This window comes from Homarus americanus, unplaced genomic scaffold (genome assembly GCF_018991925.1).
Source record: "Homarus americanus isolate GMGI-L3 unplaced genomic scaffold, GMGI_Hamer_2.0 scaffold12870, whole genome shotgun sequence".
Classification (NCBI taxonomy): Eukaryota; Metazoa; Arthropoda; class Malacostraca; order Decapoda; family Nephropidae; genus Homarus; species Homarus americanus.
Window position 1 is genome coordinate 470,465 of NW_024711502.1, and position 16,823 is coordinate 487,287.

The window sequence follows — 16,823 nt, forward strand, 5'->3', positions numbered from 1 at the left end:
ACAACTGCAACTATAGGTCTTGTTAGCTTCTTACAACAAACAACTTAACATTTCAAAAGATGCACAAAGCTAAGGCGTTCTTACTGAAGAGTAAAAAACAGATTTACTTGAGTTTCTGAGTAATATTTTTAAAACGGTCTGGCGGAAAGGACTGCCAGGCTACGGAAGGCCTGGAGATCAATAGAGTGGACATATATGTCTGCTACCCGGAGGAAAAAATAAGTTATCTTCACCACAATATTTTGGGGGGCTTTGACTTAAGTTCGCTATTACGAAAAATTATTTAAATAACAGATTATATTATATAATCTTAACCTTTTAATGATGGTGGCTATACAGGATGAGTTTTGCACATTATAAGGATGGTGGTTTAACCTCACAAGGATAAAATCGTCCTCAAGAGCTTAATCCCCCAATGAAACCAAGATCCACCAATGCGGTAAAGGCAAATCCTAATGATATTTAAAAGAGCATCTATCCCCTGGACTGTTGAAGGAGGGGGGGGGGGCGCATCCACAGAATACAGTTTTCCAACTCTAGAAACTCCCATCAACAAAATCATGAAGTGAGCAATGTTTCACCCGCTTAATTGCCATTGTACAGTATATCCATATAACCTGCTATGACACGTAACGTAGATTAAGTTATTAGATTAGGCATTATTTTAGGGTGGATTTGGTACTTCAATTGGGTTAGGTTCTAGTTGGTTAAGGTTTGATTACGTTACGTTAGGTTAGCTGCAATTAGATTAAGATTAGTTGTTTTACATCAAAATGTGTTAAGTGTATGAGGTAACAGTTACTCCACACGTCTTACCCAGATACAGTCAATTGTGTAAAAGGTAAACACATTTACCGGAGGTCCGGGGACACCACACCAAACGTACCCAGCCCGACCGCTGCTCTAACCTAACTTACAGCTGCACCTCAACCAGTCCATTCCCTTTAGGCTGGAGTTTGCCACTCTTGCGACTAATCTGTCCCGGCTGGACTGTACAGGCTTGTCACACGGTAACACACTGGAGGACAACCCAGCCACACCAAGTACAGTGCAAGAATAATATTCCTTAAATGACTTGTCAGTTCACCATCCCGCTAACATTTTCTCCATATTCAGAATTTAGGATCAAGAAGTATATCAAGAAACACACATTATATATATATATATATATATATATATATATATATATATATATATATATATATATATATATATATATATATATATATATATATATACCGAGTCCAATGTATGAAACGTGAAAATGAGACAGATTTTTTAAATAACAAAATATATCTACAGTACTTACGATAAAAATTATACTCACAACACAAGAGTCACGGTGTTGATACAAGAAAAACAGCAGGAGGGAACTAAACAATATACTGTACAAACAAGAGTCAGGGTACAACACCAGAGGAATTCTTCACTACCACAGCCAGGCCTCTCCCTCACTCACCCCGGGCCGAAACCATCACAACACTTCTCTCGTCATATCCCCGCCCAGTACACACACACACAACAGCACATCTACTTTAATAAGATGAACTACTTTCCGTAATTCTTTAATAGCTGTTGTTTAGTGTACGGTCTTACGAGTGCGTTACTTTAAATTTTGCTCAAGTACTGAAGCATATGATACAACATTCTACTTTACCTAATTTAACAAGTCACCCAACATACACTATATCTTAAAATGAAATCAAGTCATTACCTTAAGAGCAAGTAAACAATTGGATGAGATTATACCTCTGTTCTTTTCTTGACAGTTGCCATTAGATCTGAGATGGCACCACGTGATTATATAACCGATGTATGTACAGGTATATTTACACAATGAAAAGTAAAAATTACCAGAGTCGGCTTTCAACACTCCAACTACTTTATTTATGACACGAAGACTGAGGTGGGAATGTGACGACCACAGAAAGGTGAAATATAGTACTGTACTGTAATATAATTCCTTCACTTTCCTCATTACACGACACAGTTCTCCACATGTTGTAAAAAATATTGAGCTCTTCCGTTTCTCTATATAAATATGCTTGCTCTAATTAAGTTGCTGTCACCAAGATTCAGATAACAATAAAACACGACATTACCGAAGCTACGCAGTGTTCCCACATTACGCAGTTGAATTACGAAAACAAAATATACATAACTTTTCATAACAAGTGACCTCATCACTCAAACAACCTAACCTAACCTAATTAATTAACACACGACTTCAAAGACGCTCTTAAAAAAATAAAATAAAATAAATAAGGGTTTAAATGATTGAATTTTACATGAGAACGCGACAAAAATATACCACAAGAATTCAGAGGAAAATAAACAGTGAACGGAAAGCTCTCCTCTCGGATTTAAACTTCCTTGTATTTAACCAGGTTACTTAACACACTACAAACCTGCCATTACACTTGGTATATACCTGAACGAAAACTACTACTGTACACTAGGATTTCTCTATTGCAAAGCTAAAGTTAAATTATACAGCAGAGTATTACATTAACTGTACATAAACTACGTTAGTATTAGAATGAAAATATCATACAACCGAAACATAAATTACAGGAATACACAAATCATACATAAATATGCCGCATACAGATACAAATCATACACTAACACATAAATATACTCTATACACAAATATATACAAATTCATACATAACTTCAGTAACACACCTCATACACAAATACATAAATATACCCTATAGACAAATTTATACATAACTACAGTAATACACAAAGGAAATTATTGACAATCCCATCGCCGATTTTTCATAGAAAATTAAGTTAAAAACGCCGTAATTTCACTGTGCTTTGCAGTGGACACTGTCGTAGTTCGGGCGTATGTGTTAAAATGGAGTTATTTCTAAATTAAACCTAACCTAACCTTAGTTTTAAGAAATACATGTGGCTAAAGCATTGTTAGAAGACCGCACCAACAACCGCTTAACCTAACTTTCTAAACCATAGAAACCTACTTAACCTTACCTAACTTCCTAACCCCCCCTCGAGCATATTAAAACATAAAGAACTTACTAAGATATGGTTTAATGTGAGGTTTTGTGAAGACGTGAGAGAAGTCATTCGAGCACTGAGCGGAAAACAAAATCGAGCTGGTTGGTTGGTGATACGGAGAGAAGAGAGCATTAGCTCTGAGGGTGCAAGAAGGGTACAGTACAAGGTCGAGCTGGAACAGGCCACCTTACCGTTTTATTGCTGTGAAAGACGAAGTAGTTAGTGCCCCAAGCGCGCACCTAAGGACTTAAATATCTACCAAGCGAAGCATTTGCTCACGAAATGAACATCATATCCGACCGCTGCTACAGGACAGTCGTCAATATTAACCAACATATCTTGTACACAACGTGATATAATGTAAACCCCGAAGACTACTTTTTGCAAAGATCACAAAATGTATGCTTAATATAGTACTGTAGTATGTTGCAACCCAATTATAATCCACTAAACTATATAACGAAAAAACACTAAAAATCAGATGAAAATACATTTATTCCCGCTAAGTTACGAAAAATATATATATATACAATAAGTTTAAACCCTTTGAGGACGATGGCTTGACGATTTGAGAACGACACCTTAACGGGATAATGGCTTAACACCTTTAAAACGATGGTTTTTAATTACTTAAGGGCACTAGTTTAAACCACCATCCTCAGAGGGGTTAAAACTGACTTAACCGTAACACTAGGTTTAAATTTCTTCGTACCCAATCGATTTACTCATCCAAATCCTTTCCACAATTGAGTTTTTTTTTTTACCTAATCATACCACAAACACGCCGCAGAAAATGCCACTAGAATTCCTATCAAAAGAGAAACGGAATATACAAGGGGAAAACAGTCACGGGACACAGTCATACACCTAACCTGACCTAACTTTATTTAGGATATGTAAAAAAAAAAAATAACTCCTGCGATTTTTCCTGGTCATTTTTTTTTAACTTCGGTATTTTTCTTTCATTAATTTTTCTCCCAGATACGATTCACACACAGTAATTAAAAAAAAATACATAAACAATATAAACGAACAAAATACACGCCATCAGCCTCTATATCCCTCTCAGTAACTACAATATCACGATTATTTAACCACGAAAAAAAAAATTCCACCAAGCTTAATTTTCCATACCTGTATTGAAATAAAAACGCCACTAAAATTCATATGCAAATAAAAGTCATACACAGTGACTTGGAAAATACAGTGCAACAGAAAATGAATGTTTCTTTTTTGGGATGGTGGTGGTCAGGGGTGGTAGTGGGGGATTAGTGGTGATAGTGGTGGGTGTTCGTGATGGTCAGGGGCAAGAAAAAATGAGGCGTCGACCTTGGCCAAGAGGTTTTACGTTTCTGTTACCCCGCCATTCATCCTGACACAATGAGAGGCATGATTTTATTATCCAAAGAGGATCTTGGTATGTTAGGAATGCTCGGAATACCGGGAACATCGCCGACCATTATACATTAGCGAAAATTTTGAGGAAAGGGCTCTGGCTAACTGGAAATAATTATTAAGTCTTGGTTACGTAAATTATTAAAGCCACACGTCTTTAGAACACCCTGTACAGTACTAGGATTGAAGTGGATAGGGTAATCTCTACTTTCATTGTATCACCGCGTGACGCGTCCCTTGCCAACTACAGTGAATACGTACATCAAAGTATAGTCTCGGCATAATGTTAATGATATTTTAGCCGTCAGTTCTGTGTTTCAGTGTAAATTTAAAGTGTAGGTGTATTCTCACTCCTTCAGTTACGGGGAATATTCACGGTAAGAAAGTTTGTAAATCTACACCACAGTCGGGTAGCAAATATTCGCAAGCGGATTTTCCGTCGACAGTAAATTTTCCGAGTGGCATGCATAATAACAAAATCCATATCTCCGTGTTTCACAGAAAACTGGGCCTGCATTCACTCCCTTCTGCCGTAATTTTAAAGACGATTTCCTTCTCTACCACCATATATATATATATATATATATATATAAACTCCAAAAATTATAATAGTAGTAATAACAAAAATAATATAGATATTAATAATAATAAAAAGCCACACGAACAAGACAACACCAAAATATTGCCAAGTTAGGTAAGTTTAGTTTGGTGATGTGATTAGGTTAGTTAGTTTAGTTTAGGTAAGTTCTAGTTTAATATTCAGGTCAGCTTAAGTAAAGTTAACATGGATTTCGTTTGGTATGGCTGGTATGTGTCGTCTGAAATATAAATGGTTAAACGATCCTATTCGTGTTGTTTATTTTAACTTGGCAAGACCTGCACAATGGACCATTACATAATACACTGGAATAAGTTTTCATGGCCATGGCCTCAACACGCTGGAGTAAGTTCTCATGTTTTCATTAAGAGAAGCCGATATACAGTACGTCGTCATACGAACACTCAAATGAACCTTTGCTTATTTAATATAAGAGGTGAAAATACAACAATGAAATAAGCTTTTGCGATTATATGAAGATTAGACACCCCAACTTATTCCACTTTATTTCTAAACACCCTAACAGTACTTGGGAGGGGTAGGTTAGCATTAGAATAAATTAGGTTAGGGTGTTTACCTAGCAGGCGAAATACACTGAGGGTACAGTACTAATCTTCACGTGATCTAGCTTTTGTTTATACAATAACATACAAACTGCTATATGTTCAAAGAGAAACTAATACTCAGGCAACAAGTAGTGGGTAGCTTGCCTTGACCTTATACTGTACACCCGACGAAAAAAAGAGAAAGAGGAGGGGCTGAGACTTTGTTTTAATACCTAGTACGATGAGTTTTTGTTCTTCATTCACTTGAGGAAAGATTTTCAATTCATAGCATCAGTCGTCACAGGTAGGGCCAGTATTCAGCGCTCATAAAAATCACAAGTTGTTCCTGAAAACATGTTCCAGGTCTGGAGAAAAAAAAAGTTCTATACATGTTTCGAACGCGAAGTTTTAAGTGTTCCAAAAACAATGATTCAAATATTCTCCCGAATAGTTTAATGTGTTAGCAAAACGTGTTCAATGTTTTCACTGATACTTTCCTCAGGGTTCCCTATATGTTCAACAAAGACACGTTATGTTATGTCATTTTAGGTGGTCTATGAGCCTCGCCAGGTAGCCAGCATCTCAAGCCAGATGTGTTGTCATATAGCCTAGCCAGCCACTCCTTCATTCTGACATTTTCCTCCTCCACACCTCACTTACGTTGTGGCTTATCTACCCCAAAATCAAACAAGGCTTGAATAAATGTTTATTCCCTGCCCGTTCGAGTATCGTCCCTCCCACTCTGTAACATCCATATTTTATCAAGGTTCTCTGTGACTCTTCGCCGTGTTGGTGCTCTCACTGGCTATTCTAGACCTGTTTCAAGCAAAATTCAAGAGAGGAAGAGAAACGTATGTACAAGATACCATGACTAAACAGACCATGGCATCCATCATCAGCTTTTCACGCCTCCCACCTCACCTGACTTAAGCCCCCATGATACCAAGGGCGCCTAAGCCACTAGCAAGACATTTTAGCTGTGGCAAACGACCCACTATTCTCAAAACACATGGCACAGTTCCAAATAGCAACCCACCATGTTTATCGTTGCGTATCTTAACCCACACAAGATGGCAGCACACGTGGATGGCGCCCAGGGTCATGTGTGGGTCCCCGTCCATCACATCAAACCCCTATCCCTCTTCCCTAAACACTCTCTCATCCCCACACCAGGATCGAGCCAGCCTCCTGCCAGGTATGACATGCATAAGACTGCCAGACTTATCTCGGCGGCAACCAGCACTTGCCAACAACAAAAAGGTCTAAGGTTGTTCGGATAGTGTACAGCAGGTGCCTGCCTTCCCAAACAAAGCTGGGGCACAATTCTGAAGGTTCATACGATGATTCATTCTCGTAAGGTGTAATAATGTACCTGACTTACGCTAAATCACAAGAACAGCGTTCAATAAAAAAAAAATTTACAAGCTACATTAAATAGATACGTTCATTTAACTGTTAGTATTGGTAAAGATTTTCTACCTATTTTTCTGGTGTTAAATGAACGCACTGAGTTAATTTTAATGATATTTTTGGACGCGCTTTTTGTGTTTTAGCTTAAGTCAGCCAATTACAAACATTCTTGCATCTTCAGTTACGAGAAACATTCATCCTACGAACCTTTGGGTCTCGACCTGTCTTGCAACTCCCTGGTATGGCATTAACGATCCGCTGACGGGAAGTAAAATATACAAGTCCAGAATTATTTCAGCGTTCGACTATCATGGAAATTCCCCGTTTAATTTTCCGCTTCTCGGATGCCAGATTGTTCGATCATACTTTTGTAAGTCACACACACACACACACACACACACACACACACACACACACACACACACACACACACACACACACACACACACACACACACACACACACACACACACACACACACACACACACACACACACACACACACACACACACACACACACACACACACACACACACACACACACACACACACACACACACACACACACACACACACACACACACACACACACACACACACACACACACACACACACACACACACACACACACACACACACACACACACACACACACACACACACACACACACACACACACACACACACACACACACACACACACACACACACACACACACACACACACACACACACACACACACACACACACACACACACACACACACACACACACACACACACACACACACACACACACACACACACACACACACACACACACACACACACACACACACACACACACACACACACACACACACACACACACACACACACACACACACACACACACACACACACACACACACACACACACACACACACACACACACACACACACACACACACACACACACACACACACACACACACACACACACACACACACACACACACACACACACACACACACACACACACACACACACACACACACACACACACACACACACACACACACACACACACACACACACACACACACACACACACACACACACACACACACACACACACACACACACACACACACACACACACACACACACACACACACACACACACACACACACACACACACACACACACACACACACACACACACACACACACACACACACACACACACACACACACACACACACACACACACACACACACACACACACACACACACACACACACACACACACACACACACACACACACACACACACACACACACACACACACACACACACACACACACACACACACACACACACACACACACACACACACACACACACACACACACACACACACACACACACACACACACACACACTAACTTTACACTGGAAAAGTCATACGTTGCCAGCTTTGAATTCATCTGAATATTTTGTTGTAGCATTGGGTCCGCCGTAGGCCCGAGACACTACCAATATACAGAACATATAGCATAATGAATACTGCCAGATAATGCTGCACGTCATGCCAGACAACTGTTCTATGCCCCACTCACTCCTGTAGGATTCTTGTCTAATATGCCGAACTTAATTTGCAGGATGCCTTGGGCCTTCGTGTGTGGCACTAAGTCTCATCCCACATGGACGATTCCTAACTGGACGATCATGTTTTATGAGATTCTTTAGATACCAATCGTCTACAGTACAGGGGTATTTGAGAATTGTCCAAGTGGCATGTAATCGTGGCCCTCAATAATGTGAACCAGGTCTTACGTCGCACCCATAAGTAAACATAAATAATAACAGCTGTGGTCAGGCAAGGCCTTACCAGTAATTCCATGCCATATAAAATAATTTCTCAGTTAGTCTGTATAAACTTATTCCGTCACAGATAATTATGTCCACGTGTGCTGGGTAGGTATAAAAGACAGGTGTTTGTTCATTAATTGTCTTATAGGTTCACAATGGTTCAGCGTGTACAGTACATAGTGTAGATATACAAACAGTACACGGTAAGACGATTAAATCAAGAACAGCCCAATGACTTTATTTCAGTTAATGGTAAATAATTGTTAATATAAGCAAGGCAACTTTGAGTGATGATAACAGTCTAAGAGGCAGGTGTGTGAACACGGCCTCACATGACAGCCTCCAGCTTGCGGCTGACCAGTGAACCAGGTTAGGCCTACTGCACTGTATGTTTCCAAGCGAAAATTCTGCTTGTACGATGACCTACCGATTATTATTTAATGCTTCGCAAAAAATCTATCAAGTTTATTCATTAATATAAATTTGTTTTGCTTTAGTCGTCAGCACCGAAGTTCCTCTAATGTTACCTTTAAACTTTCCTTATCGGGATTATAACTAGAAAAATTGATTCTGGTTTAAATAACCTGAACTATAACAGAAAGGTGTATGTCATTAATGTTTCAATCTTGATGACTAGTGTATGATCCAGTCTGAGGCGTGAGCTTAAATTGTGATTAAAGCACAGTAACAACACCGACGACAGATGGTACCCAAGCTCTTTTCTATTCCGTCTCAGTGCGATCGAGAGCAGTCAGTCCTGTGTTATTTAAGAACATAAGAATGGAGGAAACTGCAGCGGGCCTATTGGCCCATACTGGGCAGTCCCGTTTACACCCAACCCCTATTGCTCATATAAGCATCCAACCTATGTTTGAAGCTATTCAGCGTATTCGAGTTAATGATGATATTTGGTAACTTGTTCCATTCATCCACTACTCTGTTTCCAAACCAGTGTTTACCTATTTCGCGCCTAAATCTAAATTTGTCTAATTTAAAACCATTGTTACGAGTTCGCTCCTGGTTGGATAGTTTGAGTACCTTTGTAATGTCCCCTTTGTTTAGCCCTGACTTCCATTTATACACCTCTATCAGGTCGCCCCTCGCCTCTACGTCTCTCGAGGGAGTGCAAATTAAGATGCTTTTAACCTGTCTCTATACTCAAGGTTCCTAATGCCCGGGATTAGTCTTGTCATTCTCCTCTGAATTCTTTCCAAGGATTCTATATCCATTCTGTAATACGGTGACCAGAACTGAACTGCGTAATCCAGGTGTGGTCTCACAAGCGCAAGATACAGTTTTAGGATGACCTCGCTAGTCTTGTAACTAACACTCCTTTGTATGAACCCAAGTACTTTATTAGCCTTGTTATGAGCAAAAACACATTGTTTACTTGGCTTAAGGTTCCTACTTATCATTACTCCTAAATCTCTCTCGCAGTCGGATTTCTCTATGGCATCGTTGTTCATCTGGTATCTGGTTTCCCTGTTTACATCTCCTATACTGAGCACTTTACATTTGTCCATGTTGAATTTCATCTGCCATTTTTCAGACCATTCGAAGAATTTGTTTAGATCTTCCTGTAGTTTTGCGGAGTCCTCGTCAGATTTAATAACACGTCCTATTTTAGTGTCATCAGCAAATTTACTTATGTTGCTGTCTATGCGATATCTATGTCGTTTATGTATATAATAAATAATAATGGTCCAAGTACTGAGCCCTGGGGAACTCCACTAGTGACGTTGCTCCAATCGGACTTAGTGCAGTTAATGCTCACTCGCTGTTTCCTGTCCTGTAACCACGCCCTAATCCATTTAAGGATATTACCTTTGATGCCATGTGCTTCTACCTTTCTAATTAGTCTTTCGTGGGGGACTCTGTCGAAGGCTTTGCTAAAGTCGAGATATACCACATCATAATTGTGCCCCTCGTCCACCGATTCGAAAACTGATGAAAAGAATGTTAATAGATTAGTTAGACATGAACGCCCGCTTGTGAAACCATGTTGGGAAACATTGATCAACTTGCGCTTCTCCAGGTGGTTTCGAATAGAGTTTGAAATGATTGATTCAAGTAATTTGCCTACTATTGATGTTAGGCTGTTTGGGCGGTAGTTAGAGGATAGTGATCTATCCCCCTTCTTGAAAATCGGTATTACATTCGCTATCCTCCAGGATTCTGGTACTACACCTGTATTTAAGGACATGTTAAACAACTTTGCTGAGGGCATACTAAGCTCTTCCTTACATTCCTTAATACTCTGGCAAATATCTCATCGGGACCAGGTGACTTATTAGGCTTTAGTTTATCTATTTGCTTACTAACATCGCTACTAGTCACTACTATCTCACATAATTTGTTTTCTTCACTATCTCTGAATAGAGTCGGTGCCTCGGGTATCATGTTTACATTTTCGGTGGTGAAAACTGTTGAAAAATATTTATTCAAATTATTGCTCATTTCTCCGCCGTTGTCAGTGAGCTCGCCGGTATCTGACCGTATTGGTCCAATCTTTTCTCGTGTTTTAGTTTGATACATTTGGTAAAATCCTTTGGGGTTTGTCTTCGCCTCCCTTGCTATCCTTACCTCATTATTCCTCTTGGCTTTCCTTATCTCGGTTTTAACCCTACTCGCCAATACCTTATAATAATCCTGGAGGTAAATTTCGCCATGATTTATCCTTCTACCTAGAGCCTTCCTTTGGCCAATGATGTTCTTTAAATAATTATTTATCCATTTAGGGTCATTGTTGTCTGATCTGAGTTTTTTGTATGGTATGTTCTGCCTTTGTGCATTAAGTAACTCATTATTTAAATTGTCGTGGAACTCGGCTATCTCAGATCTCGTTATCAGGTCGGTGTCATCTGTCAGGTTCACGCCCAAGCGTGACACCCCTTCTCTCAGCTGCCTCTTTAAACTGTCAAAGTTTGCCCTTCTGAAATCTGGTACTTTAGTGGAATTTTCCTTACGTCTGCCCTGAAAATCTAACTGGAATCGAATTTCTTTGTGATCGCTGTTTGCAAGTTCGTTCCCTACCTCGACATTGCTAATGAGGTTTTCTCTGTTCGACAGAACTAAATCGAGTATATTACTACCCCGGGTGGGTTCGGTTATATGTTGAATTAGGAAACAGTCCTGGATCGTTTCGAGAAAATCCTCTGATTCTGAGTTACCCGTAAGGTCAGTCCAATCTATTTGGCCAAGGTTAAAGTCGCCTACTATACAGACTTTGTTGTGTATAGAAGCCCTGCGCATTTCATCCCAGATAAGTCTCTCATTGACTCTATCAAGATTGGGAGGTCTATATATTACTCCTGTGATGAATTTTCCCCTACCGTCGATTAATTCTATCCAAATTGTTTCTGTATTCCGCTCAGTTTTTATTTCCTTATTTATTTCACACTTCAGATTATCCCTGACATAGATTGCTACTCTGCCTCCTTTCCTGGTCTGCCTATCGGTATGGAACAATTTGTAACCCGCAATTTGGTATTCAACCGGTAACTCACGTGTGTCTAGGTTGATCCATGTTTCAGTCAATGCTATTATGTCGATTTTTTCGGTACATACTAAGGCCCTAATATCATCCATTTTGTTTCTCATACTTCTACTGTTCGCGTAGTAGACATTTAAGTTAGTCGTGTTCTGAGTCCTCCCTTTACCGTGTTTAGGTTTAAACTCCCTGTCTGTTTTAGTTTTGTCGTCATTCCTAACACTATTTCCCTGTAATCTTTCACTTTGTTTACCCACGCCCACTGCAGTCTCCTCCACCCCCGTGCCCTCATGTTCCCCTAGCAGTTTAAAGACTTCCATATGTTTTGAACTGCCCCCTCTAGAGACCCAGCCAGGGTTGCCACCCCCTCCCGAGACAGGTGCACCCCATCCCTAGCATAAAGGTCCCTTCTGCCGTAGAAGTTGTCCCAGTTGTCAATGAATTTTCACTTCCAGAACTGCTTTGCCTTCCTTATCAAACCCGACCACCTAAGCACTCCTAATGTAACTTTGTTAATTGGTGAATGTCAACAACAGAAAATCAACAGGTCACAAAATAACGTCGATAAAAAAACAGCAAATTACTTTGATTTATGAAGTGCATCTTTGGGTGTACTCTGACATAAATATTTCACATTGCACAAGGCCAAGGTTAGTCAATGACAGGACGGCGGGTGGAAAATTCCTCGGGACTGGCGACTTTCTCCATGAACCTTCTGGGTACAACAGTAACATTCCACGAGCGTACTGTACTCTCTATGGTAGACTACACTAAACGCAAACACTTCATGGTAGACTACACTAAACTCACGCACTTTATGGTAGACTACACTAAACGCACGCACCTCCTGGTAGACTACACTAAACGCAGGTAAATTATACTCATAAAACTCGTCGACATGCTACTTAATTTCCAATAATTTGTCATTTCTAACAATGCAGATATTATCTATATGAAAGTGAAAGTGCTTCCCTATAAACCTTACTGTAGGTACGTGAGGAGGCAGCGTGGCCAGCTCTGCATTCAACCGCCTTTACTTCCTCAACTGTAAAGGTGAGTACCCATTTACATCTGGGTGATCTGAGAGTGCTACGGGATTGAACCAGCTACCCTTGGGAATGGGGTCCGAGTGCTGTATGCTTTCGGCCACCGCACCCCGTTCTGGTTTTACATGAAAAAAAAAAAGTTGTGTACGATACCTAAACACAATCAATGTAAAATAACAGTATTCTATTTTTTTTTAATGAATGAAGGAGGTACTCTATATACTCTACAATACTTAAAAGTGGAAAACAAAAGCTGGCGTTTAAGTTAGCTACAAATATGGGACGAAAATCACAACAGAATCTAACTTATCTTAATCAATTCACATAATTACAGTGAACATGTAAAAGTAGGTCACGGGTTTTCAGCCAATTAGTCTCACGTATTGGTGTTCTCTCAACCAATCGTTATCGAAATATTGGCGTTCTCTAGCAATCACCGTCAAAATAATGAAGTTCTCAACCAATCGGCTTACAGCAAGGACACAGCTATTATCTAAATTTAATTAAAAGGGTATATCGACCTTGCCTGCTTTTAACAAGTAGTGTGCGTCATTCCCTTCATGTGACGTCGCCTTCAGCCACACTTGACGCATGAATGTCCCCTCTCTCTCTCTCAAAAGACGCACGTATGTCCTAATGTCCCCTCCCTCACACGACCGATGTCCCTTCGCGCCACTAACCCCTTAACCACGCCTATATCACTCCATAATCATACCCAAAAATTCCCCTAACCACACCCATGTCCACTATCATCCTCCTCAAAGCCTGTCTGTTGGCACCCATGTCCACCTGGCCACTCTTCTGTCTTCCTGATTAGGATACGCCCACCTGACAATATGCATGTCCTGACACCATTTCCTTCATCCTGACAGGTTCATTAAAACGTATGTCCACTTTGACCGGAAACGTTCATATGTCATTACCCATTTCTACCTTATACCACAACTATGTCTACCTGGCCACACGCATTTCCCCCCCCCCCGAATCACACATTGTCCACCTCATCACCATAGGTCCATTAATCCGACCCACCATGTCCTGAGGCTATTCATGCCCCATGTCATGAAAACACCAATGGCTCATGACACCATATATGTCCATTTCATCACAATATATCCACCTGGCCATACCCATGTCTTGAAGGCCTCAGTGTCTCTCATCATCCCACCCATGTCCGTCAGTTTACACGCAAAACTGTCCCTCCCTCCAAACTGACCACATCCATGTCCCCTCTGACCCTGCCCCCCCCCCCTTTCTTTACCACACCCATATCCACTACACCACGCATGCTCTCCCTTCCCCTGACCACACCCCCATTTCTCCCCAACATCCAATACCGCACCATAAACATACCTATTTTCACCACATCACGCATCCCCCACCCCCCATGACCACACCCTTGTCCTCAACCTCCTACACCACCTACAACTCCCTCACACACCCACCCACCTTAAGGTATTTCAAGACAGCTTTACAAGTGCTTATAATGATCTCCACGTGTAGGCTTTCCAACCTTCGTATAACCTTGCCCACACCTTTCATTCTCAGCTCAAAAGGTAATCAGTCCCAGAACCTTGTTAGTTGCTTATACGGTGTTCCTCAAGTGCAGTCTTGTTCATTACTACACTATTATTGCCCATTAAATTCCGCTGAGTTCTTTACTTAAATTTTAGTTATCAGTCACATTTGCTTATTATGCGGTACTCGTGGTTTAAATTTGTTTTTGTTTGTTTGTTTTAAATTACATTCAAGTTCATATTAAAGTTAATTTACTCTACGAGGTTGTTAGTTTAAATTTTGCAGTAATATTTCCTTAAATTAAAGTCCAACGTCATGCTTACTCACCCTGCAGTGTTCTAGAGTATATCGCGAGTTCCGGGCATGTTCACGACTACGGAACACCATTATATTCGGCTTTAAATTCTCTCTCGACTCGTAATGTTTGAAGACCCTGTTTTATTAAAAGGTTTGCCTTTTAATAAAACATTGGTTTATTTTGGTAAATACACTTATTTCACAAAAAAATGTTTTATTTGTGATAATTACAAAATTGCAAATAACTAGTCACATTTACATACGTAAAGGAAAACACTTTCACATACACAAAGAATTTGACCTTCAATTGGTAACATTAAGCAACAAAATTTGATCCCCGTCCATCACACACAATGAGAAACTTCAAGAACCCAGTACTGTACCTGAAGAACTGTGGAACTGCATAAATATTTTAAAACGCAGCACCGACGCTCCAATATAAACAACTCAGCACGAACGGTTATATATAAACAAACACTACCATTGTCTACATTATACACTGAGCAACACAACTTATCTAATCAATACACCATCCCCACACCAACAACGCACCGACCCCTCCTGCACCTGTACACACTGCCCCAAGGTGAGATAAGCCTAACACTACTCTCATAAACACCTTGCCAATACCTACAGTAACGGCAGAGAAACACCGCCACTTAAAACACAATTCAACAATTAAATAAATATGAAACGGCAACGAGTAGTGCATTGAGAAATCCGGTGTAGCCTCAACAGCTTCTTCAGTTCACGGAGCATTACCCCAGGCACTCATACTATGGCGTGTACAAACAACACATCCCAGGGTGTAAATAACTATCTTAAGGTCTGAATAGCCACAACAAATCATAAATAAACAGCACTAGAGCATGTGGCCACAGCATCACACAAATCGATAACTGTCAAGCCGTGCCGCTCTCCCCAACACACACACACACCCTCACCCGATGAATATTTTGTCTGGTCATGCTACCTAACTAACCTACGCTCACATCCCTAGTAATCTTATCTTAATCCTTCCCTAACTAGGCTTGCATGAGGGCTTCATCTTTAGGTTATATTTAAAGGCGATAAGGTTCTCTTTGGGTGTTATTACCATGTATCGATACGTAGATTAAAGGTCGGTTCTCGAAGCAAGATAAGTAACTATGACTGGGTGTCTGACCTTGCCTTTAAGCCTTCTTGGGGGTCAGGCTTAGTCATCTCTGACTCGTCGTTGACCCGAGAACAGTCTTCGATGGTATCTTTGTTATTACCATCTGCCGACCACACCCAACGTGCGATGTCTTCCTCCCTCCTGACTGTCTGCCACCCTCCTGCTTGCCTCTTTGTGTGCTTGATAATTCTCATCACCTCCCTCTCGCCCATCCTTGTCACCAAGCAACATATCCATCCACCCAGTAACCATTCGCTACGGTACCGGGTGGTATTACACATCACTTGTGGAAAACCATGACAGTAGGTCCATTCCGATGCTCTCTGAACCCGGTGACCTGTGCAGACGTTGAGCAGAAGTTACAGTGGCAGACAGGTGCACTGACGGGCAGCAGGAGAGCGGAGAGGCACGTGTCAACAAAAACTGGACGCAGGGCGAGCCAGCGTCTTACACTGCATGTGGCGCGCCCACTAAACTTTG

General features: G+C 40.7%; 1 protein-coding gene across 1 annotated transcript in view; it reads right to left on the reverse strand.

Moving 5' to 3' along the window:
• LOC121858547 (proline-rich proteoglycan 2-like) overlaps window positions 1-16,555 on the reverse strand; it is a 76,203-nt gene extending 59,648 nt beyond the window's left edge. The window contains exon 1 of the mRNA XM_042355039.1: window positions 16,353-16,555. Within this exon, the coding sequence (XP_042210973.1) occupies window positions 16,353-16,555 (203 nt within the window). The remainder of the gene's footprint in view (window positions 1-16,352) is intronic.
• Between the last annotated feature and the right edge of the window lie 268 nt (window positions 16,556-16,823).